General features: G+C 51.1%; 1 protein-coding gene across 2 annotated transcripts in view; it reads right to left on the bottom strand.

Moving 5' to 3' along the window:
- Itpk1 (inositol-tetrakisphosphate 1-kinase) overlaps positions 1-27,283 on the bottom strand; it is a 134,391-nt gene that overhangs the window by 45,323 nt on the left and 61,785 nt on the right. For both annotated transcript variants that reach the window (XM_075947667.1, XM_075947668.1), the window contains exon 3: positions 10,544-10,669. In XM_075947667.1, the coding sequence (XP_075803782.1) occupies positions 10,544-10,669 (126 nt within the window). The remainder of the gene's footprint in view (positions 1-10,543; positions 10,670-27,283) is intronic.

Here is a 27,283-nt window from a genome sequence, read left to right as displayed (position 1 = left end):
CCTTGCTGCTTTGCAGCTGGGACCCACAGCCAGATCTCAAGAGCTTCACCCTGAACTTGCAGAGAAAAGCAGGTCTCGGGAGCTGCTGAACTCTGGGGAGGACACTGAGCTCCTCACCTACAGATGCAGCCTTCCAGCCTTCTGGTGTCCAACAGGCTCCAGCTGTGTGAGAACAGGGGGTTCTTGCTGCCAGATGTTCTTTTTTAAAAATTTTTTTATTGCACTATACATTTTTTCTGCTCCCCTTCCTTCTTCCTCTCTCCCCTCCTACCCCCTCCGGTGACCACATGCTCCCAATTTACTCAGGAGATCTTGTCTTTTTCTACTTCCTATGCAGATCCATGTATGTCTCTCTTAGGGTCCTCATTGTTGTCTAGGTTCTCTGGGGTTGTGGAGGATTGTAGGCTGGTTTTTCCTTGCTTTATATCTAAAAGTCTTTTATGAGTGAGTACATATTATATTTGTCTTTCTGAGTCTGGGTTACCTCACTCAATATGTTTTTTTCTGGATCCATCCATTTGCCTGCAAATTTCAAGATGTCATTATTTTTTTACTGCTGTTTAGTACTCCATTGTGTAAATGCACCACATTTTCCTTATCCATTCTTTGGTTGAGGTAGGTTGTTTCCAGGTTCTGGCTATGAGAAACAAAGCTGCCATGAACATAGTTGAGCATATGTCCTTGTGGCACGATTGAGCATCCTTTAGATATATACCCAAGAGTGGTATTGCTGGGTCTTGAGGTAGGTTGTTTCCTAATTTTCTGAGAAATCGTCACAATGACATTCAAAGGGGTTGTACCAGCTTGCACTCCCACCAGCAATGCAGAAGTGCTCCCTTTACCCCACATCGTCTCCAACATAAGCTGTCATCAGTGTTTTTGATCTTGGTCATTCTGACAGGTGTAAGGTAGAATCTCAGAGTTGTTCTGATCTGCATTTCTCTGATGTTGCCACCAGACACTCTTACCTGGCATGTGGTGCTGCAGACAATGGACCCAGTGCCACACGCTTTGGACAAGTGGCCCAGGCAAGCTCAGAGGTGGGAACTGCTCTGTCAACAAGTGTGCACCTACTCATGTCACCAATCCCTGCCACAGTCAGTGTGCGGGGAAGGGGGGCGGGCAGTGTGCTCTCTCTTTCCCTTGGACGGCTTGCAAAGATAAAAATGGCAGTTGGTGGTCAACTCAAGGTCATCAGAAAGAGGACACACAATGTCACTTGTCTTCAAAGACTCTCTTCCTGTTATCACAGGCCTTGTCCTCCTCCCGGTCCTTACCCTACCTGGAGCTATGTTCCTTTTTCTTCTATTAACATGTTTTGTTTGTACCATTTCTGAACACACACATGCATACACACAGGCACACATGTTGGCTCAGTCCATGAGGCATATGCTGTATCAACCCAGTCTGACTAGTTTATTGTGGTCCTTCAATGTTATTTGAATCCTGGCATACAGCAGGACTTGCTGAATGAATGAATGACTCCAGCAGTCATTTGATGACAATGACAATCAGTGGAGAGATGGTAGACCTGGGGCTTGAGGCCTGAGTCTGGGGGTGTAGATGTCATCCACATAGACATGCAGGGAGGGGCCTCAAAGGATGATGGCCTCATTCTTCCTTCTGTCCATCCCAAGAGGATCAGCTTCACACTTGCCTTGACATTATTCGTTACATGAGGTCCAGGGAAGCCAACCACTCTAGCTTGACAACTGTAGCCCACATGGGTGGCACAGATACAAACCAGCATATAGAACCCCTACATGAGCTAGGAGGATGGAGATGGGCACCACTCTGCCCCAAAAGGGTCATGAAAAGAAGCCCACAGGACAGGACAGTCCTTTAGGACTGGGAGCCCATCCCCAAGCCCAGAGAGCAGACCCCTTGGGGCTTTGGCATACACACAAAAGAGCTCTCACAGAGTTGTTGAGACCATCTCCTAAGAATCACAGTGGGAGCTGGAGAGATGGATGCTCAGCAGTTAAGAGCTTGCAGAGGACCCAAATACAGTTCCCAGCAGCCATGCCAGGAAGTTCATAATCACCAGGAACTCCAGCACAGGACCAGTGCCCACTTCTGGCCTTGTGGGCAATGCCCTCACACACACAGACACATATCTAGATATAAAGATGACAATAATATCTTTTTAAAGAGCACCATGGCGTCTAAGCAGGGTGACACCTCCCAACAACTCCATGGCAGTGTCTGGAGGCATAGTTGGTCCTCACAATAGGGAATGTTTGAGGGTACTACTGTATCTAGAGTGTATAGATCAAACAGGTCACTAAACATCCTGGCTAGCATAGGTCAGGTCCCAACAACAAAAGATTACTCAGTTCAAGCTGTCAACGGTACTGCAGCTGAGAAACTGTAGAATAATAAGTACAACCGCTCTTTTTACAATTCTAGACAATACTTCGTGGTGTTGTTCGATTATTTTTGAGGCAGCATCTCACAATCTTCCTCCTTTAGTCCCTCAAGTATTAGAGTTACAGGTGTGTAACCCCTATGACAGAAAACATACTAAGAAACATCTTTTGTTTGTTTGTTTGCTTGTTCATTTGACTTGAGACAGTCTCTTATACCCAATCTGGGCACAAAGTCACTATGTCATTAAAAATGACCTTGAACTCCCGGTTCTTCTGCCTCCAGCTTACAAGTGCTAAGGGGATCGGTGCTTACCAATATATTCCGCTAATAAACACATCTCTAAAATTCAGCATGCACCATAACCCTTACCCCAAGCCTAACCCTAAACCTGTCAGATGTCAGGGTTCAGATCCTGGACAGTTAAGTGGCAGGGCTTGGGTCTTCTTCCCACTGTAGGCAAGGGACAGGGAGTAGGGGTGGGTAGGCAGGGTAGCCTACTACCAGACGAAGGCATGAGATGGAGTTCCCTCCCTCGGCAGGAAGAACAGTGCCCAGGCCCCACCACTTGGCTCAACCTAAATAAACAATGGAGAGATTGTGTGGCCATCTCCACCACGGGAGGACTGGCCGTGTGACCCAGACTTGCAGTCATCTTGAGGTTGGCCTCATGGCCACCCCAGTACCGAGTTTGCTGCTCTGGGACTGGGATGGGCCCAGTTGAGTCCCTTGGATTCTGCCAGCCGATATTTCATCAGCTCATGGCATCAGCTGGGTCAGAAGTAATCCAAGGAAATGATCGTTTCCTAGGAGACCCTGAGCCACTGACCGTGCAGCCAGCTGTGGGAAAGAGAAGGGGTGTCCACTGGCTATTGTCCAAAGTAAGCCCTTCAGGCACATGTTTAAAAAATGTGTATATTTATGTATATACACATACATATATTTGTACACCACAACCAAGCTAAACGACACTGGGCAGGTGACAGGCTTTCTCAGACTTTAGTTTTTTTGCCTGAAAAATGCATAACTAATTCCATTATCTCAATGGTTGAGATGAGGAATAGTTAGTGAGAGACACTCAGAACCCAGACAATGTGTCCACATGGTCTGTGACTAGCCAAAGGCAGACTCTGCAGGGGATCTTCTGTGACAATACAAAAATCTTTACTGGATCCCAAGCTCTGACTCTGACCCCAGAGGCCCACATACAAGCCAACAGAAGCTCAACTTAGACGTTACACAACTTCTTGTGGGTTTAGACGCTGGCTTCCTAATTGGGCTGGAAGGCCAAGAACAAGAAAACCTTTGTCCCTGGCCTTCCCCTCCATCCCCCAGCAAGATGCAGACCCTCTGCTAGTGGCCACTCAGCACTGAAGGCTGTTGGGTTTAACTCCGTGCCTGTGGTGCTCTTACATCTGTACTTGAGGGGAAAGGGTGAGTTAAGTTATGGCTTGAGAGGTGTCAGTCACACTTAGGAACGAGACAGGGTTGATCCAAGGTCACTGTCATAGGTACCCTCCCACATGTTCCCTATGTGGCAGGCAGCATGACCAGAATCCACATGGGCTGATGGGTGAGGGGCAGAGCCAGGGACCACAGCCAAGTCCCTCTGACCACCTCCTCTTAGCCCACATTTCCAAGGGGCCCCTCACAGGCATGCCTCCCACTAAGAGACACTTTCATAATCACTGCCTTGTTGACTCCAATTACAATAGGGAACTCTTAAGTTGGCTGAGGTCACAGTTAAGACTGGGCGCAAAGGGCTGCTGTCACTGTAGTAACGGTGTTACCAGAAGCATGCCTGAGTGTTCCAAGGGACCACAGGGTCTGCATGGACTGCGACTACTACACACCAAACACCAACAAGGAAGGTGGCTGATGCTTACACACACACACACACACACACACACACACACACACACACACACACACACTCATCCCAGGCCAGGCACTGTTTTAAGCACATGTGCATATATTTTATGCTAACAAAAACATTGTGGTCTATTTTAATTTTTAAAGGGAAACAAGAGTCCTGGGCTGCTGGGCAGTGGTGGCACACGCCTTTAACCCCAACACTTGGGAAGCAGAGGCAGGTGGATCTCTGTGAGTTCGAGGCCAGCCTGGTCTACAGAGAGAGAGTTTCAGGACAGGCTCCAAAGCTACACAGAGAAACCCTGTATCGAAAAACCAAGAGTCCTGGGCTGAGCTCAGTCCTTTGCCTGCAGGGAGAACCTACTGAGAGCAGGCATTAGCTTTGCCACCTTCTCATCTCCCTGCCATAATCAATCGGGACTGCTCCAGCATCTGAGGTCCCAAAAACCCAAGAGAGCGTCAGCTAGCTAGCAGGAGGAGCCCTGAACACCATGCTCTCTGCCAGCCACCAGAGGTTGGCAATTTCAACATTTAGACGCAAGCCGTACCGCCTGCCTGAGTGCAGACGCACCTGCTTCCTGCTGCCTGCCACCGGGTTCCTATAGGTGATAAACAGCTCTTGGCACCTGACTGAGAACCAAGGGACCAATATGGGGGAGGGAGTGGTGGTGGTAATAAATTTGCTTCCCGAATCCTTGAGGTGATTAAAGTGCTCTTGACCCAGACTCCCTTTATATACTGAAGACCCACAGGAGGTGTGGCTTTTGTCTTGTCCTGGCAGCTGAGGGAGGGAACACTTGGGATTGAGCACGGAGCCCTGCTGGGCCTCCAGCATACATGTCCATTTTCAGCCCAGACATCCAAGCTCTGGTGACTACCTAGTGTCCTGCACTGGCAAAACTCCTGAACAGGGCCTCTCTCTGCTAATCAATCTGACCTTATTATCACTATCGTATTGCTTCCCAATCTTTCTGCATGACAAAGTTCAAGTTCCACAACCTGGACCCAAAACTCTCTTGAGCTCTGGCCTTGCCACCCTACACTCCAGCCTGCTGGCTCTGGGGCACACTCCTCCATACGTGCCAGGCGGCAGCTCCTACCTCACAAACCTTCTGGCCTTCTTCCCTGCTTCTCCGCATCCAATAGAGCTATGCACTCCAACGCCGAGTTAGCCCCTCCCCACAGTCCTAACACATTGTCAAAGCACACAGGCATATCTGGAACTTGTGCAGAGGGCAGTAGTGAGAACAAAGGTCCTGGCAGCAGGTAGCCCAGGAGGGACAACAGCAGATGATGAATTATTAATTTCCAAATGATGGGAAGTAAAGGCCAGGGTGGGGAGGGCTTGGGACAGGAGCTGTATCTACTATTGGGAGGAAGGAGGTCCTCAGGAAGGGGATCTTGGCTGTAAGAGACGCCTGCGCACAGGGCAGGCAAGAGTCAGGCTTGAGCAGCTGTTGTGGAAAGTTAGTGTGGCAAGGAAGAGTTAGGAGGACCACATGAGGTTGACTTTAAAGAATGTGTTCAGAGCCAGGCAAAGTGTCGCACACCTTTAATCCTAGCATTTGGGAGGCAGACAAAGGCAGATTGCTGAGCTCGAGGCCAGCCTGAGCTATGTAGTGAGACCCTGTCTTAAAAAAAAAGAAAAACAGAAAAAAAAAACAGACAAACAGATGGTGTCCAGGAATACTGGAGACAACTGACCTCCTTCCAGATGATCAATATGGAGAGGAAGGGCTGAGGAGTCAGGCAAATTGGTAAAATGCTCACCTTACAATGAATGAGAACCTAAGTTCAATCCCAAGGATGTGAGTGAGTGAGTGAGTGAGTGAGTGAGTGAGTGAGTGAGTGAGTGAGTGAGTGAGTGAGTCAGACAGACAGACAGACAGAGACAGAACCAAGCATGGCAGCATATACTTAAAATCTCAGTGTTGGCAAGGCAGATCCCTAGAGCTGGCTAACCAGCCAATCTAGCCTACTTGGCAAGTTCCAGGCCAAAGAGAGACCCTGAATCAACACAAAAAAGTCACATCACGATGTATGTATATGTACACACATGCCCACAAACTCATACACACGAGCACACGCACACACACAAATGATGGGGAAAAAGCATCAGTTTGGATTCAGGTTCCCCTTTAACCTTATTAGGGACTACCCCCGAAAGAGCCACATGCCTAGTGGGTGACAACTGGCATACTCTACCTAGGGAGATTCTGGAGCCCAAAGGCTCCATACCCTTGCAATCATACTAGAAAGTTGATATCAAAAGTGACAAGACAGAAGGAAAAGACAAGAGGCCCAAGGTCCCTCTGTACCAGTCACACCCATCCCCACTGGCCCAGGAGGGCCCTGGGGGACCTTTGCCCATGTCTGTGCACAGATAACCAAGTCTCAGGCAGTGGGCAAAGGCGCCAGACTGCAGGTTCCGCATGACCCTTGGAACAGAAAAACAACTGACTCATCCCAGTGATCCTCCATTGTGAGGTTAATCCAAAAAGAAAACTGACTGGAAGTGGTTCCCATGGCAACCAACTTGCCTGGCCTGCATACACACCAGGCCCACACCCGCCCACTTGCTTACCTGGACACAAGGAGGGAGCTGGCCATAGTTACAAACCTCCCTTCCCTGAGGACCAGAGGCTCGGGACACCATCCACAGAACACTGTGCTCTAGGGCTATCAGGAACATCTCCAAACTCCATCATTTTCCACAACGGTTCCCTGGGGACCTGAATACAGATGGGGCCCTTTTGGCAGAGCCCTGACTGGGGCAGGGCCCCTTTACTTGGCTATGTTGCACACACACTTAAGGAGGGGTCTCTCTCTCTCTCTCTCTCTCTGCACACCGGGCTTTGGGTGCCGCTTCTTGCTCCTGAAATCAATATGCCTATTATGACATCCCTGTTCCTCCTGGGTCCCAAGCCAATGCCTTCTTGCTAATGTCCAACAGACAAAATTAAACAAGAGTTTGGAAATGAAAGCTGTGGCATGGTCAAGGTCAAGTGTCAAATCCCAGGTCCCTGTGGCTTGGCTTCTGACCTTGTGCCTCTCAGGGAGATGATCAGGTCAGTACTGACAGCTCCAAGCACCCTGCCCCAAGAGTCCTAATCCCCAGATATCATCCTGAGTCCCTCAATCTATCTTAGGCTGGTGTCACTGTGTCCCTATCATCCCATCGCGCACCCCCTCCACCACCACGTACACTCCTGCTAACCTCCTGGGGCCTCTGAGGAATGCAGCCTGATGCTTTTTCAAAAAGAGCTGGTCTCTTCCCCAGGAAGACTGTCCTGGCCTTTATCATGTATCTGGCTTCTTGCTGAAACAGACTGCTCTAAGAATTTTCCCCAGAAATACCCATCCTAGACAAGGGGTTAGCAACGTGTGTGCTCCCCAAATGTCAGGCTCCAGGGACCAGCCAAGACCCTCCCTCCGAGACAGTCCATAAGCACATGTTCTCTGGAATGTTCTTTCATTCACCTAGGGCAGCTGCCCTAGGCTGAGGGCTCTCCTGTATCTGGAGTACAGGGGAGGGGTCAGTGCCCTGAAGGGGCACGGAGCTAAATACTGGCCAGACTAAGCCTTTACAGAAAAACGAAACTGATGGGAATGAACATGACCATGGCAACACCCGGGAAATCACAGGCACTTGGGTCACACTTGCTCAGGAAGAAGGTGCCTCCTCCTCCTTCTCCTCATTATTATTATTAGTTTTAAAGAACTTTATTATCAGCAGCAGCATGCATATGTCTGTTGTGCCTGCATGCATGTCTGTACACCACATGTGTGCCTGGTGTCCATGGAAGCCAGAAAGAGCGCTTTGTCTTCCTTGGAACAATATTCACAAATAGTTGTGAGCTGCCATGTGTGTGCTGGACGAACCTGGGTCCTCTGGAAGAGCGGCCAGTGCTCTTAACCACAGAGCCCCCTCTAGCTCCAGTGTGCCATCCTAATGATGACAAATGTATACTGTCGGGGTTACAAGGCCCATGGATTTAGAGGCTGGCTCCACCTTCCGTGTGCTTAAACTATGGAGCCCTTCCTCTCCTTTGTCTCTGGAGAAGTGGCAGGGCAGGGGGACAGCAAGGTCACCAGCCATGATTCCAATGATACCCGATCACTTTCTAACTGCAGGGACCTGAGAGAGATACCTGTGGTGGTTTAAATGAGAAATGTCCCCTGTAGTCTCGGGCACATGAATACATGGTGTCACTGGGGAGGTTGAGGTAGTAGGGCCTTGATGGAGGAAGGATGCGGCTGGAGGTGGGCTTCAAGAATGCAACGCCTCATCTACTTCCAGTTCACCCCTGCTTCATAGCTGAGTGGAGGGTGTGAGCTCTTAGCTCCCTACTCCGGCCGCTAGGCTGCCATCTACTGCAGTGCTGTCCCGGCACTACAGACTCTCCCTCTGAAACAGGAAGCTAAAATAAACCCTTCTGTAAGTCACTCTGGTTGTGGTGTCTCCACAGCAACAAAAAAGTGAGTCCCACATGACCCAACCTGCACCCCCTTCCTCACCTGGAGGCAGTCGGGTAGTTTACAGCAGTCGGGTAGTTTACAGCAGAGCCCACACGGTGTGGCAGTGACTATCTCCTGCTGGAGTCAACGCTCTCCTTATACCTGGCCTGCTGTTCTCAGACAAGACTTGGCAGGGTCCCTGCAAGGTGCCAGCACTGTCCTCTGTGGGACTGGCAGACATTTCGGCCTCAAGGGTCTACACAACTACCCAGGCTCTGATGTCTCTCCAGTGAAGCAGTGCCTAAGGAGCTGCAGGCATAGGAATTAGCCACTAGGAGACTCCTAGAGGACAGGAGGCATGAGTGGGGGGGTGACAAAGGTGGCTGCTTCACTCAGTGACCAGAGCACCTATAGGATGGTGGTGAAGGCAGAAGAATACCTGGTCACTGAGGGTGGTGTAAAAGCCACCCACAGGGAACAAGCGGAGGATTCAGGAAGTCAATTCTGAGCCCTGACCCTGCCACACCCCACACACCTCTGAGCCTTTGTTTCCTGGTTATAAAACAAAGCAGACCAGGAGACCTGCCCTGAGGGATAGAGAGATAAAATGGGCTCAGGTTGGCTGCTTTTTGGGCTAAGTCCATGCCGCGGAGAGGGGGTCAGTCAGGGCAAACCTTCCTGCTTGACTCACTCTAGAGAAGGGCCTGAAGAAGTAACTGCACAGCAGAAACCCAGGCAGTAAGCACAGCACGTGCCAGCAGCGAGCACCCTCCAGGACCGTGCACGGAAGCACTTTCTGTCACTGCCCAGCTGCTCCTCCCTGCAAGTACCCATTTTACAAACAAGAAAACTGAGGTTCCACAAGGGGAGGAGGACCATGGCCACAGCCTCAGCCTATGAGAAGATGGAGCTCAGCAAATGAGAGGGACTTTTTAAAGAGGCCCGTGGGGACAATCCCTACCTCACTGCGGGCGGCCCTAGAATGCACACAGAGGGCAAGGAGTAGCTGCAAGAGGTCTCCAGGAAGTGGGCGAGAGCCGTGAGATGCTCAAGGGGCTGAGGCCACCAACCCTGAACACGTGGCAGAGAGGAACACTGTCAGCAGGATGGCTGCTGTGTGACAACAGTCCCTTTGTCCTGGCCGAAGAAAGGCTCTCCAGCCTCCAATTGCTGCTGATGAAAACTGCTGGTTCAAGCACCCGTGTCCTAGGGAGGCCCGAGAACGGCCACTATTTCAGCTGCATTTCTGCTGATAATATGACTTTGTTTCATGACCCCCGAGCTGTCTGCCAGAGGAAAGAGGACACATGGAGCAAGCCAGCAGTGGCAACAGCAGCAGTTCACCCCACTTGAAAACCCGAAGGTGACAGGCAGATCATCCAGGGGTCAGGATCTGGAGCTGCTGGGGAAACGGGTAGGGAGCAGGGAATACCCCTCAGGCCCATGAGAAAGGTCAAGCAAGGCATACACAATATCAAATTATACAGGGGCGTTATCCACAAACGCAGAACAAGGTTCGAAGATTTTAAGGAACCTTTGACCCCAGGTGCAAAAGAGGGGTCCCATCCTGGGGTCAAAATGGAGTCACCAGCCAGTGCTGAGCATACCTGCCCTGAAGACACAGAAACCTCCTGGGCTCAGCAGCTCTCTGACCATGATCAGGATATCTAACCTGGGTTACACTCAAGCCTGAGGTCCAGCCTGCAACTGAGCACTTGCTCAGGAAACCACAGCTTGCCGGGGGCAGAGCCATTTCTACAGACGCCACAGCTCTAAGCTGCATGGCCAACCTGGCCTTCCCCAACCCCCACAGGCCCCATAGCCAGGCATCAGCACCCTCACTCACTTGGAATCTGTGCACCAGTTCCAGGGACTGGCTGTCGTTCTGGTCAGCCTCGAGGATGACATCGGTCAGCTTGTGGATGATGACGTCCAGGGGGCCCTGCTCCTCGATTGGCCGGCTGAGGTTCAGCTGCAAGGTGGAAACATAAGATGCGCTTCAGTGCCTGAGTCCACATCTGGGACCCCTGGGTCTCGGTAGCACCCCAGAGGGCAATCAACTGGACCGACAGAACGAGAGCTCATGGGCCCACTACTCATCATTCGTGGTAGCTGAGGATGTTAACATGTAGGTCCATGTTTATACGTAGGATCCCCCAAAGGGAGAAAACACACGAGCAGGGGATGCCATACCCTGGCTGTACGGAGAAAGCATTTATTAAACACACCTCAACGGCTCAACCAACTAGGGCAACCAGAGCGATAAAGAGAAATGACCAGTCAGTCAAAACTCCGTCTAAGCACACGTTCTTCCCCTCTAAGGAGGAGTGATGTCCTTGGCAAGCGTGGGAGTCGCTGCCTTGAGAAGGCAGGCACTTGCATTCCACCCTGAGACCGGGCTGTGTCACCCACAGTGGAGGGGTGCCCGAGCACAGAGCTGCCTTGATCGGCTGTGCGCTGTGTGCCCTGCTCCGCTGAGGAATGTGTTTGTTTTCTCAAGAGCACAGGGCTGGGAAGATCAAGCCTCAAGAGAGCCGGAGTGACCAGTTGATATTCAGTATCACCTGACCCCAAGCCAAGAGCACCTGCCAACAGCCGGGGCGGCCGGAGGACGCGCGCTTCCTGATGCACCAGATGTCTGCCGCCAGCAGACAGCCACCACCACCTGCAAGGCCAGACTCTGGGGGCAAGTTGACGCAGGCACCTGGCTGACCCCCCACATGGCCTCAGCAAGGCGTCTCTGGCCAGCCCCATCCTCAAGTGCAGCTAGTTCCAGGATTCAGGGCTGGCTGTGCCCACGTCATTCATGACACAAAGCTGCTACAAATGGTCATTCTGAAGAGACGGCACACTAATGACATACATATCTGTCTCCTTTTATTCCCAACCTCTATGGGAAAGGGTACCACGAACAAAGCAAGTGAGGGCAGAGAATTTTAAAATGGATCTGGGTGAAAAAGAGTTCGGCTCGAAAGCAAAGTAAGACCTGAGGCAACTGATCTGATCTCCCGGCCCACCCTTATCCTCTGCCCCTTGTCCACTCTGTCCCCTGCTGTCACGATCTCAAAACCCACAACCACATAGCTGCTGTCCATTAACAAAATCACAGCTAGGGGCCCTGGAGGAGGGCGAGAAGAAAGGCAGGTTAGGACTCTGGTCCCTGCACCTGGGCCTCATGCCACCTTCAATCCTGGTATTTCTGCACAGCCCATCTTCTGTGGCTATAGTTACATTTTTGGCTGCCCTGTCCCAGCAGGCCTATGGATGGTAACAATTCCCCACACTTGTTCATACTATGTATTCTGTCTTGTCGGCCCCTCAGGCCCCACTCACACCTGCTGCAGATACACCCATATTTTAACTTCTCTGATAAGCCTTTGGAATTTGCCAGCTCTTTCCTGCTGACCTTAGCTCCATTTTTTATGGTCTGCCAGGACAGATGTTAAAAGGTCACTCCTATTTTAAGGGGGGAAAAAAAAGTACCAGAGACCTCCCAATGAGAACTCATCAAGGACCATGCTTCCCTCCCATGGTGACAATCTTGTATACCAAACAAAACAAATACAGCCAAGATACCAGACTGAGGAGCGGAAAGGACGCAGCCCAAGCGTCTTTTGTTGTTATTTGAAATTGGGTCTGGCTGGTCTCAAACTTAAGGTGATCACCTGACTCTGCCTCCTGGGTGTCTTCTGAGACCTCACAGCAAGGCAAGGAGATGGGGATGACATTCCTATCTCCCAGGACCAGAACACCAAGAACCTAGGGAGACAAAAGGACCAACCACATCGTGTAGCTGGGAGCAGACTGAGGCCCAGCAGAAATGCCAGTGTCGGCCCCTCGGCCTCAGTTTCCTCTGAGAAAACTGAAAGGGCCTCTCTGGTTCTATACACTGATTCCACACTACACTCTTATCCAACCCCAACAGGATCTGAAGGAAGTGGAGAAGCTACCAGAACAAGAAGAGGCACCCAAGGAACTACAGCCATGCCTGCTGGGTTCCACTGTGTCAGACACCACAAACAGATCATGACAACTAAGAAGAGAGATCCCAAGAGTAACAGCAGGCACAATACCCAAGTTCAGACAGAACTACCATGCTGGTCTTCACATCTCCAGTCCTCCCTGGAATGTACTGGGGAAGTGGGCATAGTGTCAGAGCCTAAACTGATTACTGCATAGGGCATGCTTATGTTAATTACTGTTGTTCTAGAGGTTGGGGATGGCTCTTGGGCCACTGGAGTTTGCAGGAGCAGAAACCAGCCAGAGAAAAGTCAGGGACCCTCTGAGGCTCGGGGAAGGAGGTGGGCATCCGCCTGAGGGCTGTAGACCTGACAACCGGGGGCTGTTTGGAAAATAAGCTCCCTGTGTTCCTGGCTGCTCTGCAAAAGGTAAACAGTTGAGTCTGGAAGCCAGCCACCTTCCTTTGTGTATTTTCCAAGCATTTTTATGCCAGTAAAGCCCTTTCACGAGAACAGCAACTTGGGACACACATTAGGCCTGGCAGGCTCCACTCTGCAGCATGGCCAGCCCGCCTCCTGCCATGGCATCTCCCCCCTCCAAATCCCCTCTTCACAGGGTTTTTCTATGTAGCCCTGGCTGTCCCGGAACTCTCTATGTAGACCAAGATAGCCTTGAACTCACAGAGATCTGCACGCTGCTGTCTTCAGAGCCTTGACACCCAGCTATCTTTTCTTTCTTTTTTTTTTTTTATTTATTATTATTATGTGTACAGTATTCTCAGTATTCTGTCTGCATGTATGCCTGCGGCCAGAAGAGGGCACCAGATATCATTACAGATGGTTGTGAGCCACCATGTGGTTGCTGGGAATCGAACTCAGGACCTTTGGAAGAGCAGGCAGTGCTCTTAACCGCTGAGCCATCTCTCCAGCCCCTATCTTTTCTTTTTTTATAGCTCATGCTAGTCTCGAACTTGCTGGCTGGCATCCTTCTGATTCTCCCTTCTGAGTCACCCATTCCCACAGGACCGCCCCCTGACTTTGCATTGCTTCCCCAGGGCTACTCTTCCCTATGCCCATGGTGTGGATTGTTCATTGATTTGGGCCCCTCAGGGGCTCTTCACTGCAAAGCATGTCCCCAACACAGGGCCATGAAGACACGGGGCCGCTAAGCTTCATCCATGGTAGGGTATTCCTGATTTCAAAGTTCAAAAGCTACAACTGAGGTGGAGTAGGAAGGAATAAGGCAGGTACAAGGACCGGCCTCCATGGCTACTGCCTTCTCAGAGCTTCAACTGCCTAAAGAAACCTCACCAGCCCGTAGCACACACAGCTGCTGTATACGTGATCAGACCCTGCTCGTTATACGCAGAGATCCAAATTCCCCGCAGAGGAACACCAGGGCAGCAGTTTCCTGCTCACGATAATGGTACTTTGCTAACGAGTATGGCCCGCTCAATGAAGGTCTGCTGTTTTATCTCCCTCCCCTTACTGTTTGTATGAATTCTTCCTGTTGGTTGCAAGGTGAGTCAAGAATCACAGCCTTGGGCAGCACGTGGAAGAGTTAATTAACAGCATCCTCATTTTATGAATGGGGAAACTGAAGTACAGTGTGGTTTAGATGCTCATGGCTACCCAGAGATAAGAGGTTAGGTGGGTTTCCCGGCCTTGTTCTCATCTAGCTGGTTCTAGGTGCTGGTACCTGGGATGGAGGCAGTGTCAGGACCCAGCTTGGTTACCAGGTAGGCTCAATAAAGGTCAGGTGTTTTATCTCCCTTTCCTGACTGTTTGTATTATGACCAACACAGAAACCCCAACCCTTCGGTTGTAGCATGTCACAAGAAGTCAGCACGGGTGCTGGCTCACAGTAACATCCTCAAAGTGTGTGCTCCCACACCTCAGCTCTGTGGTTGTTAATGACAACTGTCACCCACGCGGTGCTGTTGGGGAGCTACGCACTGTGTTCCTAACAAGCACGGAGCACATGGGGTGCAGATGAAGACACTGAGCCACACAGGGGTTCGTTCAGTGACATGCCCAAGGGCACGGAGCTTCCGGCGAAACCCAGGTTTCTCTCCTGCTGACACCAGGCTCTGTTCACACCAAAGGGCATGCTGGGTACCTGGGGTTTCTTCCACCTCTCCTCCCTGCATGCAGCCTGGGGGGGTGGGAGGGGAGGGAGTTTCAGCTGTGACTTCAAATGGGATCCACTACATCAAAAGTTTTGTCTTAAGCCAAGGCTGAGTGGGACAAATGGCCTGGATCAAAGGCCTGATGCAGATCTCCAAGCTCTCTGAGAGTCCTGGGATCTGGCAGAAGAGCCTGCCCTGAGGTTGCAGTCTAGCACTGGGCCTTTCATGGATAGACCCCAAAGTAGGGAGAGACAGCAGGGTCTTCCTGTGGGTTTGATTCCAAAAACAGTCGGAGGGAGGACATGGGCACTTCCTGAATAAGCACCCAGAAAGGAGTGTCACGAGTCGTCCCTCCATCAGAAGCTTGAGTCTGGCCACCCAAATTTGTAAACTAAGCCAAGGGAGATACTGGTCATCTCAATGGCCTCTGCTCCAGATCAAAGAGGCAGGCCGGTGCCTGTATCCCCTGACCCAATTCCCCAGTTCCCCAGTGACTGTTCCTAGGGACTAGGGTAATGGGAAAATTCAATTAAGGCAGAGGAATGGACCACACTTTACCCCAGAGGAGGGCTAAGACAACTGAGACAGCGAACAGACAAGCACAGTGCCTCACGGTACTAACAGCTGAGGAACTGTGAGCACAGCTTGTCAGGCCTGCCCGAGTCCATGCTCTGACCTTAACATTTCCAGCAACATTCTGAGAGATAGGGTCATCCAGCAGCATGGATCAGTGGTTAAGAGTACTGGCTGCTCTTCCAGAGGACCCAGATTCAATTCCCAGCACCCTCATGGCAGCTCGCAACTGTCTGTAACTCCAGATACAGAGGAATCCAGCACCCTCATACAGACATAGATGCAGGCAAAACACCAATGCCATAAAATAAAAAATGAAGTAACTAATTAAGAACAACAAAAAAGAATTGTATTAACCATTTTCCTTTTTGACAGGGCAGTTACATCATCATACAATATGGCACACAGGTTATTTTTTTAGTTAATTTTTTTTTAAAAAAACAATGGACTGTAAGTCTTTTTTCTCATTTTATTAGTTTTCTTGTTGCCCACAGGCTCTGGGATGTGTGACCTTCCACTGAAGCATGCCCAACCTACCACAGGCCACACACTTCGCCCGACGGTTATCAATCACCAAAAGCTATGGGTGGCCTTTGTGCCTACCTCCGCTCTCCAAGCCAGGATTTTACATGGCTTGAGCTTGATGAGTGCCCGTCAGAGAAACAACTTGTCTTTTGTGAAGAGATTCTATACAGTTCTAACTAACAGCCTGTCGGGCCAGCTTCTAGGAGAGACTGCGGCCAAGACAATGATGGGTGGAGCCACACCTTGGCCAGGACTGCTCAGTTATGCAAACTTCTTACCTGATATTTAAACCTGAACCTCAGGTCAGAACCCTGGAGATGGACTTTGGAGGGGGCAGGAATGGTCACTGGACCTCTTTCTTCCTCTTCTCCCCCACGTGGCCACAAAGAAATCTTTCTCTACTTTTTATCATTACTCCTTGGTCTAATCAGTAGGTGGGTGGGCAAACCTAGCTTGCTGGAAGCTGGAGTCCAGACTCTGCCCCTGAAAGCTCCAATTACATCACAGTCATTAACACATTTAAAACTGAAGAGGGAGGAAAAAAAAATAAAAGCACTGAGCAGCAGGGGAAGATGGCTCAGTCTGAAAAGTGCCTGCTATATAAGCCAACCTGAGTTCAAATCCCTAGACCCTATGTAAAGGGCAGGTAAAGAGCACACGTGGGTAACTCCAGGGCTACAGGTAGGAGTTAGGCAGGCAAGAAGAGCCCCACAGCGTACTGGCCAGTCAGCTTAGCTGAATGGACAAACCCCAGGTTCAGTGAGACCCTACCTCAAAAATAAGGTGGGGCATGATCAAGGAAGGCAGCTGACGTCTCCCTCTGTCTTCCACGTGCTCAAGGACACAAACACAGATACACACACAGACATACACACAGAAAAAGAGTGAGTGTGTGTGTGTGTGTGTGTGTGTGTGTGTGTGTGTGTGTGAGAGAGAGAGAGAGAGAGAACGAGGAACAAAGACAATTGACAGTAATCATAAAAGCTGCAAAAGCATAGCAGGGTATGGTGCCACACACCTTTAATCCTAGCACTTGAGAGGCAGAGGAAGGTAGATCTCTGTGAGTTCAAAGCCAATCTGGTCTACAGAGTGAGTTCCAGGACAGTCAAGGCTATGGATAGAGACCCTGTCACCCAAAAAAACTAAAAAGAAAAAGGACAGCCAAAGCCCAGTGCCTGGGAGCCAAGGTGAAGAACAGACTGAAAACCCTCACGCCAAGCCGTTTGTCTCAGAAAGTCCACTCCTAGATGTCTAGGGAAAACACCCATGTGGACGAGACCCCGGTGAAAAGATGGGGATTGTTGGTACAACAATGGGCATGCCCACCTCAAGGACATATTCGGAAGTCGCTGAGATGGCAGCAGAGAAGTCCCAGTGGAGACATTTGCTGCGAACTGAGGAGGGAGGAGGAGGAAAGCAAAGCTCCACTCTCTGGGACACAGGTCAACACAGCGTCCCCGGCTCCACAGCAACCAGGTGTGATGCGCTCTGGCTAGGACCTGTGGCGGAAGTGCTCCATGTCTCCCTTTAGAAAGAGATTCTCTCTCTTTCCTGATGGCCCTGTGACAGGTGAAAGGAGTGGGGATAGGTGGATGTCACTGTTTCAGTCCCCTGGACCAGGTCACCTGATAACCCAGAAACACACATTTATGTGACTGATATGGCAGGAAGTTCCCCTACCCCAAATCTTTCTTCATTTACTGAGACAAAGATCATGTTAAATGCTAGCTAATGAGCCCTGGTGGGGTTTGGATGGGCTTTTATTATTTGTTTTTAAAAATCTTTATTTATTTATTACATATACAGTGTTCTGCTTGCATGTACACTTGCAGGCCAGAGGAGGGCACCAGATCTCATTACAGATGGTTGTGAGCCACCATGTGGTTGCTGGGAATTGAACTCAGGACCACAGGAAGAGCAGTCAGAGCTCTTAACCTCTGAGCCACCTCTCCAGCCCCTGGATGGGCTTTTTAAACTATAGTTTTATAGTTTCAATTCTATATAGAATTTACCAACAGAGATTTACCCTGCAAGGGAAAAATACTTCCTGATCTTTTAGAATCATTAGGCAGAAACCTTGAATAAGCCACACAGGAACCCGGTTGTTCTCCAGGAGAACATCCAGGAGAGATCCTAGAGTCCCCTCCACCTGCCCACAAGTCCCTTGAAGGCAGCCAGGCTGGCCAAGTTGGCTGCTTGTCTTCTTACTGTATACAGTGGTGCCCCAGGGCTCAGGAGAGCAGGATGGGAAGTAACCCCGCCCTACCACCAGGCATTGTCTTCCTGTCCTGACGAGAGGCACACTTCACAAACTGGCAAATAAAGACAGACAAGAGCCGGCAGAAGTGGACCAACATACAATGGAGTCACAGGCCACACCCCAAAACCTGGCTGTCCTCTCAGTATATGCTGGGACTGGAGAAAGGGGCTCCCAGGGTCCTCTTGACTCAGTTCCCTAACAAACATCTTCCTCCTGGACGACCTCACGCCTGGGAAAACCAAAAGATGCTCTAGAGAATGGGGCTGAGTCTGAATGCACAGGCCTAGGCCTAGGGAGAGAGCACCCTTCACCCTCAGACTGGCTTCCTCACCTGCAAAGCAGAGACAAGTAAACACCCTTTCATAGCACACAGCAGCGCCCAGACATCAAGTAATCCCTCTGAGCAGAGCCAGCAGCAGGGATTTCAGCCGAGATCACGTGAGGCTAGATTTTCTCTAGCTTCTATTTAATTCTTGCTGGCTGTCCGCCAGGATGATCCAAGCAATCCCTTCCCCAGAGCCGTAGGAATCTAAGTCCCATACCAGGTGCCGAACTGAGCAAATCACAGACATTATTTCCCCTAATCTCCCAGTCTGGAGCAGCTGAGGTCTGGTGACCATTTACATGTGAGGCGAAGAAGATTCCAGAAGGCCAAACAATGAGCTGAGATTGGACGGCCAGTAAGCAAGGGGAGTGGCCACACTCCAGTTCTGTCCCTGTGCTCCAAGATGCAATTTCAAAGCCCCTCTGCTTTCCTCAGAAGGGTACTAGCCAGACACTTCTGGAAGTGACAGGCGGTGACAATGTGGCCATAGATTACATCCTAGGGAGTTCTTGCCTACTTGTGGGAGAGCGTCTGCCTGGGCATCTCGGCCACAGGGGTCTTAGTCAGTCTTACAGCTCTAGATTCTGAAACTCCAGTAGGAGGAACTGACCTCTCCAGCAAAATGCTATTTCCTGATCGCTCATCAGGAAGCACAAGGCCCCCAAACTCCCAGCCCATGGAAGCATCCTGAAGCATGGGACTCAGGGTATCTCCATCCTGCTAGCAAGCCAACACACCCAAAACTGATTAATCAAATCCACCAAGAAGGGATGTGTGGGATATCAAATTGCCATAGGAAATCTTAGGAAATGATTCGGTGTAGTACACTGCGGAGTGTAAGAGCAGAGACTATAGACATCTCCCTGCCTATGCCCATAGCATCTCAGTGCACCCCCCAAAGGATTGATATAAGCAGTAATCTCCCCTAGGGGGGAGTAACAGGAGTCTCTATGGACCAGGTGAGATGAGTCTTCTTACGGTACGCTATGCTACTTGGGAGTTTCGACCAGCCCAGTATCTTACTTCTTTGACTTTAAGTAACCAGGTTAGCAGTGCAGAGGACAAGGTTAGAAGCAAAGAGGCCTGGGCTCAAATCTAGTCAGTGGCTAACATCCATTGAGCAGCTGCTCTATGTCAGGCCAACCTGTAAGCACGGAACATGAATTACTGCATTAATAGATGGCGGGGCTGGAAGGGGGGTCTCTCACTGGGATCCCATGACAGTGGGGGCCTTTGGATCCTGGGACTGTGATTGATGAAGGAGGGCAGGCAGCCATAAGCAGTGACCTTCAGCCCACCTGAGACTGCTTCCTCGTCTGCCTGACGGAGCCCTGGCATCTGCTCCTACAGTTCTCAATGGACAAAGCGATATTGGAAAAGCTTCAGCCACGAGCCAGAGCCGAGCAGGCTCTCAGGAGGCCCCATCCGCAGAGATGCCAGGTCGTGTCCTGGGGCTTCTCTGCTTTCACTTTCCCTAACACTTCATTAGTTTCGGTTCTTGGGGGAGCCACCACTTCCGATGACCAACAGGAAGTGTCAGGTTCGGGTTCAGGGGCCTAGGCATGACGCCGGCTCCCAGGCACCCTTAGCATCCTATTTCAGAGGGACTGACACAGTCTGGCTTGGCCAATCATACCCACGGTAAGCTGCAAAAGAACTTCTTGGCCCGTCTTTGAGACCTCTCCAAGGTCAGGACTGTGTCCTGCTTCTCCCTTCGTCCTTGCTTTGCCTGGCATCGTCTGCTCCCACCAGAGCAGCAAACATGCCCTGAAGAAGCACCTGGGGACAAGAGGGCTCTGCAACAGCGGCCCACCCGTTCATCATGCCACCCACCCCTCCACATAACAGGTACTAGGCACTTACACAAACACCCCTCCAAACCAACGTTACCCTCTCTTGCACTGGGGGAGAATGATGCCTGAGAGGGATTAGGTCAGTCATAAAACGTCACTGCCCCACAAGAGACAGGCCTAAATGTTTTCTGACCACAAACCCTCACCCACTGCCTTCCCCGCAGCCATACCTTCTGATCTCCTACCTATACTCTCTCCATAATGCTCCCAGATCTAGGCCTCCGTGCTGGGCTTCGGTGTGGGGAGGAGTACTCCTCTGAGTCCCACCACAGAAGCATCCAGTTAACAAAATCTGCAAGTCCAAGTGGCTCAGGGGGGAAGTTGCAGACTCTGTCCTAGCATGGGAAGAGAATCCCAGGGCTTTCTGGGCTATAGAAGAAGCAAGTGCCCTGGAGTTACCTGGTTCCAGCCCTGCAGAAGTCCTTAGGAAGGAGAGGTGGCCACAGGGTGTTCAAGAGACCCAGGGACTTCCTACAGCTGTGCTCACGGCCACACCAGCAGCCATGACCTGGAAAACTAAAGGAGCCATGGCTTCCAAAGACACCAAAGAAGAGGCAGAAGGAGCGACCATCAGTGTGGCTCATTCCAAGAGAGTCGTGACTATCTGGGGACCCTCCCCCTCAGCATCCATCTAGAAGACTGGACAGTCCTACACATAAAGAAAGGGTATCAGAAGAAGTAGCCGACAGTCCCTGAGGCATCCGCTCCCTCACCATATCCGAGTGCCACACAAAGTGAACCCGTGGCTCATGGTGAAGCATGCACTCCTGAGCTCCTAGCCAGATAAACTGGGACATACAAACTCCACTCCATACAAGACGGCCACCCTCCCTGCATCTTCCACTGTGGGATGAGGCTGGATGGTCCAGATCCCAACCACCCTCCCAGAGGCTAACTGCAGTCCTCCCATTCATTAGATTACGTCCTCAGCAGGCTCAGTCAAACCACACTCATTCTAGCTCGCTAGGAAGTGTGGACCCTGAGGTCAAGGGGACACCCGGTGCAAAAGGACACGTTTGTCCTCAACGAAGCAGACTGGAGAGTGTGCACATCTGACGAACGCTAAGAACACCAAGCACTCACAGCGGCCCTCTACGCTCCCGTCCTTTGTCTAACATGTACAGAAAAGAAACACACTGTTCCTTCAACAAATCACCCACAAAAGATGGCTCTTTATTCTGTTCTGCGTTTCCTGAGTCCGAGTGCCACCCCTGAACGGCTGCTTAGTGCTGGCACGGCTCTGGTCCAGCAACACAACAGGGAGGGCGTCAGCGAACAAAGAAATATGGTTAAGTCAGGGCCGAGGTCAGAGAGTCGGCATGCCTTGTGGGGAGAGCAGCCACTCGCCACAGAAGGCCTGATCCAATTGGAACTGGCTCCACAGAAACAGCACGTTCAGATTCTAACCTCCATCACCCCAGAATGTGGCCTTTTCTGAAAGAGTCGTTGCATATATAATTAGGATGATAAGATATTGGAGTGGGGTGGACCCTCATTTCAAAAGAACTGCTGTCCTTGTCAGAAGGAGACATTTGAGTATTTGCAAAGTGGGAGAACACAAGTTGACAACGGAGGCAGAGATCGTGGAGGTACATCTGCAATCAAGGAAGGCCAAAGATGGATCCGCCAGAGTTCCAGAGGCTTCCGAAAGGGCCCGGCACCAACTCCCCCTTGCAGTTCAGGAAAATCACCTTGCCAGGCACTAAGCATCCTGAGCATCGTGATATCCCACTCGGACTGTGCACTTTGTCACAGTATCCCCACCAAGCAATGCAGCCCCACCCCCAACCCAAGGAGGCAACAGGGAGTAAGGCCTGAAGAGAATGACCCAGGAGAGACGGGTGCATCTGGGTGTTTGGGGAACATGGTGAGCGGTGTAGGCTCCAGAGCAGGGAGACAAGGGGAAAGAGGGGCAGCATAGAAGCGAGCTCAGACCTGAGGGAATGGGATTAGAAGCTGGCTAGCCAAACGTGGTGGTACCTACTAGCCTACCTACCACTTGGGAGGCGAAGGCAGGAGCACTTCCTTGAGTTTAAGGCCAGCCAGTGCGATATAGTGAGACCCTGTCTCAAAAAATAAAAAAGTAGGCCCGAGAGATGACTGAGTTTGACCTGCAAGACCCACAAGGTGAAAGGAGAGTCAACTCCTGAAAGTCGTTCTCTGACTTTCCATGTGTACACACACACATCCGTGTACGAGGGTTTTGTCTGTATGTATGTCTACGCTCCACAAGTGTGCCTGGTACCTGTGGAGGTGGTGGGTTTCCATGTGGGTGCTGAGAATTAAACTCAGGTCCTTTGCAAGAACAAGGGCTCTTAACCAACTTTCTAGCCCTATAAAATACTTTAAATAAAAAAGTATTTACAAGTTAACATTCCAAGGGTGGTGGGAAGATGTTGGTGGCTCAGCAAGGTGTTGGACAATCCCCGTTACACAAGATGACTCTGGAAGCTTCAAGAACCAACATGTGATCTGTGTCTCAAGGGATACATAAACACACGAGGCTTAGAGATGTCACTTTTATGGCTCCATGGAGTGTGGGGCTCGGGTAAGAACCCCCAAACCATGAGGCTGTGAAGGTAGCAGTGGGCAGGGGTCTCTGTGTGAACCTGGGCCACCACTGTCCCTGTGTGAAGCTAAGGTCTAAGTTTGAAGATGAGGACCCATGTTCTGGGTCTGGGGATTTGGTGGTCTAAGAACAGTTGCCCACCCCCAGCTAGATCCATACTTTGTGCTCCAAACCTCCTTCTCTTCTGCCCTGGCTTTGGGCCCAGGATGTTTTTCTGTGCGACAAGGAAAGACATCTCAGCATCTCAATGCTTCCTTTATCTCCCTGTTCCTCCCAGAATGGCAACTGGCAGCCCCCACCACCAGTGGCTGAGAATTCTCCAAGCCTAAAATAATCTCCTTGTACCCTCTTTAACAATAAGAAGCAGAAATTTCCGAGCCTAAGTCCCACAAAGCCTGCATAGATTCTTCCAAAGCCCTGGGTGGTATTCTCTCTACATTCACTTCTCAGTTCAAAGACAGCATCCCTGGGGGCCATGTCCAACTTGGTAGTTCTCATAATATGAAGGAGTATTAAAGGTCTCTTAACAGGCTGGTGCACTAGAGACAGGCAACACTAAAACCTGCCTCCTTCACCTGGGAGAATTCCAGAGAATGACACAGAATTCAAAAAAATGTTGGGATCCAACTAAACCCTCGCCTCTCTGCCTCTTGAGGTGAGGATCCCTGTGGAACACACACACACACATACATACATACATACATACATAATACATACATACATACATATGCGTACACACAGGCACGCACACACATAGAGGCAGTCAGATAGACAAACAAATGCACGCGCGCACGCACATACACACACACACACACAGAGTGATGCGAGAGCAGCTTCCAATGAGCTTCATCCTAGATGACCTGTGTCACCCTGGCTCTAGCTGTGACAGTGGCAAATCACTAAGACTTGTGAGAAGGAGGGTGTCTGCACTCTACAGCCATGAGACGCTGCTGAGAGTTTAGGGCAGCAGGTGACAAACACCAGCAACAATTTTATACCCTAGGAAGCCACTCCCTCTCCCTTGGAGTGGACTTGGGGCCTTTGGCAAAGGGCCTGGAGGGTTCCATCTCCCTGGGCATCAGTGTGAGTCACTAAGAAGGCTTTGACCCAGGGATGATGGCAACGGAGGTGCTTGTACCCTGGACCGTCTAGACAGGCTAGGCTTGAGGTTCACCAGGTCTCTACAAGTGACACCCACATACTCAACACGCAGGACCCTAATTTACTCTCAGAGGCCTGTGACTATGTGTCATTTGTCATCATGACAATCACAGAAGGAAGTGTGGGACCCTGGCTGATCTCACTAAGCCTAGGGTGGGCAGGGAGAGGGTGGAGGGGTTCTCATGGACGGAACCACCCATGACCCATCAGCAGAGCTGTGCCTCGTGGGACTGGGGGGAACATCCCACAGAGCCTGTGGGTTTCACTTGTCAAAAAGAGACTGCCTTCCCATCCAGTGCCAACAGTGGCCAGAGAAAACCGCTGCAGTGAGTACAGTGGCTTCCAGGGGAGGAAGGCCCAGAGCAGGACCCTTACAGAAGCTGGCGGGGTCCAGCAGGGGTGTCCTGCTGGGAGCCAGGGAGGATACTGTGTCAGAACTAGACCAGCCAGCAGGTGAGATGCCCTGCAGGACTGGGGAAGAGGCAGGAGGGGCTCTGCAGCAAGGATGGGCCTGGAGCAAGAACACAAACAGACAGGAAGACACCGAAAGGGACAGCAGACAGTGGCTGAATGGCCAGACCATGGGCTGGGGACAGTGTGGAGGAGCTCAGGACTGGATCACTCAGGGCTGGGGGTATGGTCTGGCTCATTGACTTTCTCCAACTGTCAGAAACTGACTGAAGAGGGATGGGCTCTGATGCTGGGGTCCCAAGTCCACATCCAAAAGCAAATCAGTGTTTTCCACTTTCCTCATCCCCAGCCCCAGGCCTTCCTCCCATGGCCCCTCTCAGAATCCTCCCCCCCCCCTTCATACTGGAATGAACTGGGAGGTGGCTTCAGCCACACGCCACCCACAGAGCCCAAGAGTTTCTATGGCAACCACCCTCCAGGGCCCTACAGAAGCAAGCTGACTGTGGAAAGTCCACGCAATCAAGGGCAAAGCCATCACATGCACCACTATGCAGATGGGTTCCCAAGTTTCCCAATTCGGACTCAGAAATGCTCCTTGCCAAATATTATCCATCTCTCTAGGGATCCCGCAGCCTCCTCAGAAGGTGACCGCAGCTCCTCTATCAGCTCCCACCTCTACCTTCTCATTCACTTGTATGCTTGCAAGAGCCCTCCCCAAGGATGGAAACTGAGGCAGCTGGCCATCTGGGGCACTGTGCTTTCCTCTGGAGGACAAGGTCTGCTGCCAGGATGCCTTGGGACCCTTCATGTCATGCAGTAAGTGGGGACACAAGGAATGTCTCTGCCGGCTGTGTAGACATATAATAACCCACCAAGAAGGGTCAAAGGGTCAAATGGGAATCATAGCAGTGGATGGCAGTAGGGACAGCTGGCATTGCCCAACACAATGGGCAGTGAGCAACACCAATGCTCAAGGGTTTGGACTGTTGGGCCCAGCCTCCAGGGTCCCCTCCACCCTAGCATTCTGACCCTCCAGCCACTTTATCACCTCAGCCTAACTGGCCTCCCCTGGACCAGAAGCACTGACCCCTGGCCACGTCACAGGCTTCAGTCTAGTTCAGTGGCTTCTCTGGGGCCGTTCTCTCTCTTTCCACTGGGCTATCTAGAGTATCTAAGAGAGTGGGCTGCTCCTCTGCCCTCCAGCCTTGGTCACCATGTGTCAGTTTCTCATTCACACCGGGTGGCCAATGCTTACTCCACAATTAGCACCAAGATAATGGGGGGATGGGTGCTTCAGAGCACACACGGTGCATCATTGGGGCAATGAGGTGGATGGCCCAAGTGTACCCCCACTCAGAGGAGGTGAATATAACTGAACATAAACAAGCATAAAGTCCCAAACAAACAGCACAAACTCTATGGAACCCTGCATGTGGAGCCAGAGGAATGGAAGGTCAAGAGAGAGTCAAAAGGCAGTATTGCCTGGGAAACAGGAAGAATAACTTGGGATCACCACAATTCCGCACGGCTGCTGTGGGCCCTGTGAGTGGAAGCCGCAGTCTACCCGAGACATCTAACCCTGTAGAGGGTGGGCCCAGCTAATGGGAACCTAGCACCCGGCAGCACCATAGACTACCAGTCCTACTTGGTAGCAAGAGACAGGAAAGGTTCAGCTAAACTGGAGTAGCCTTCTGCCAGAACTTCCCTTTCAGTTGCCGGCCCCACTGTTCCCAGCAGGTGAGAAGGCCAGCACCTCGGGTCACGTGAGCAGTGGGCTGCACATTGCAAGTGATAGACATGGGCGTGTGAAATTAAGTGGACACCTTGTCCTAGCTTACCTACCTTGAGCACTAGGGTGCCTAACAACATTTTCTCCCTCCTAAGTAATATCCTTAGAGTCTGGAAATAGGCAGTCATGCTGGGAGGTATTCACCAGGCCCCAGTGAGTGAACCAGGCCCTCCCAGAGGAACCTGTGACCAAAGAGCTGTGGGAGCAGATGACAGAACCATAGAGTCACTGCTGGGAGCAGCCGCTCCTGACCCAGGTCACCTGCAGCAACCAGGGCTGCTTCTCTAAGACAGTATGAGAAGAACTGCAGGCATCTCTCAAAGATCAAGATAAGACCAAAGATACAGAGAAAGCAACGTGCCTTGGCTCCCAATATCAGCTCCCTTCGTACCAACACAGTCCAAACAAAACGGGACTTTTCCCAAGACGCTGGCAGGGATACGGGCCCCATATGGCCGAGACCTATCATTGCTGGTGACAGTCTCCCCATGCTCCCCACCCGCAACCTACCATCAGCTTTTTAAAATCCATGTGGCTCATGACTCATCAGACTCAGCCTTGGACCAGCTGAGGGCTCTCCCCAGGGAACACTGCCCTATTCTGACACTCTAGGATCATCACCAACAGCAAGCTGCCTTCTCTCCTGCTAGGTACTCGGGGAGGCAGGCAGGTCCAGGAGGGGAGGTTTGAGAGAGGGATTTAGGTCTGAAAGACACTAGCAGTCACAAGGGACCTGCTGTTATTAGCTAATTCCTTACAATTATTGAAGTGCTGGAGAAGTCTCCTTCTGGCAATGGCTGTAAAATCAGCAATGCTCCTTTTCTGATAGGACTCCTGTTTGTCAAAGGAGTCTGCAGGACCAGGCTACCAGACCAGAGAGCCCTGAAGGCTGCTGACCTGCTCCCCTGCTCCCTGGGTGGTTACTGCTCTAATTACTGGGAAATACGGAAGAAGTCCCTATCCAGAGCAAACTTCCTGGCCACCAGCTTTACCCTTCAAGAAGCCATCCCCTGCCTTTTGGTGCTGACAGAT

The sequence above is a fragment of the Microtus pennsylvanicus genome, chromosome 14 (genome assembly GCF_037038515.1).
Source record: "Microtus pennsylvanicus isolate mMicPen1 chromosome 14, mMicPen1.hap1, whole genome shotgun sequence".
NCBI lineage: Eukaryota > Metazoa > Chordata > Mammalia > Rodentia > Cricetidae > Microtus > Microtus pennsylvanicus.
This window is presented reverse-complemented; position numbering and strand designations above follow the sequence as displayed.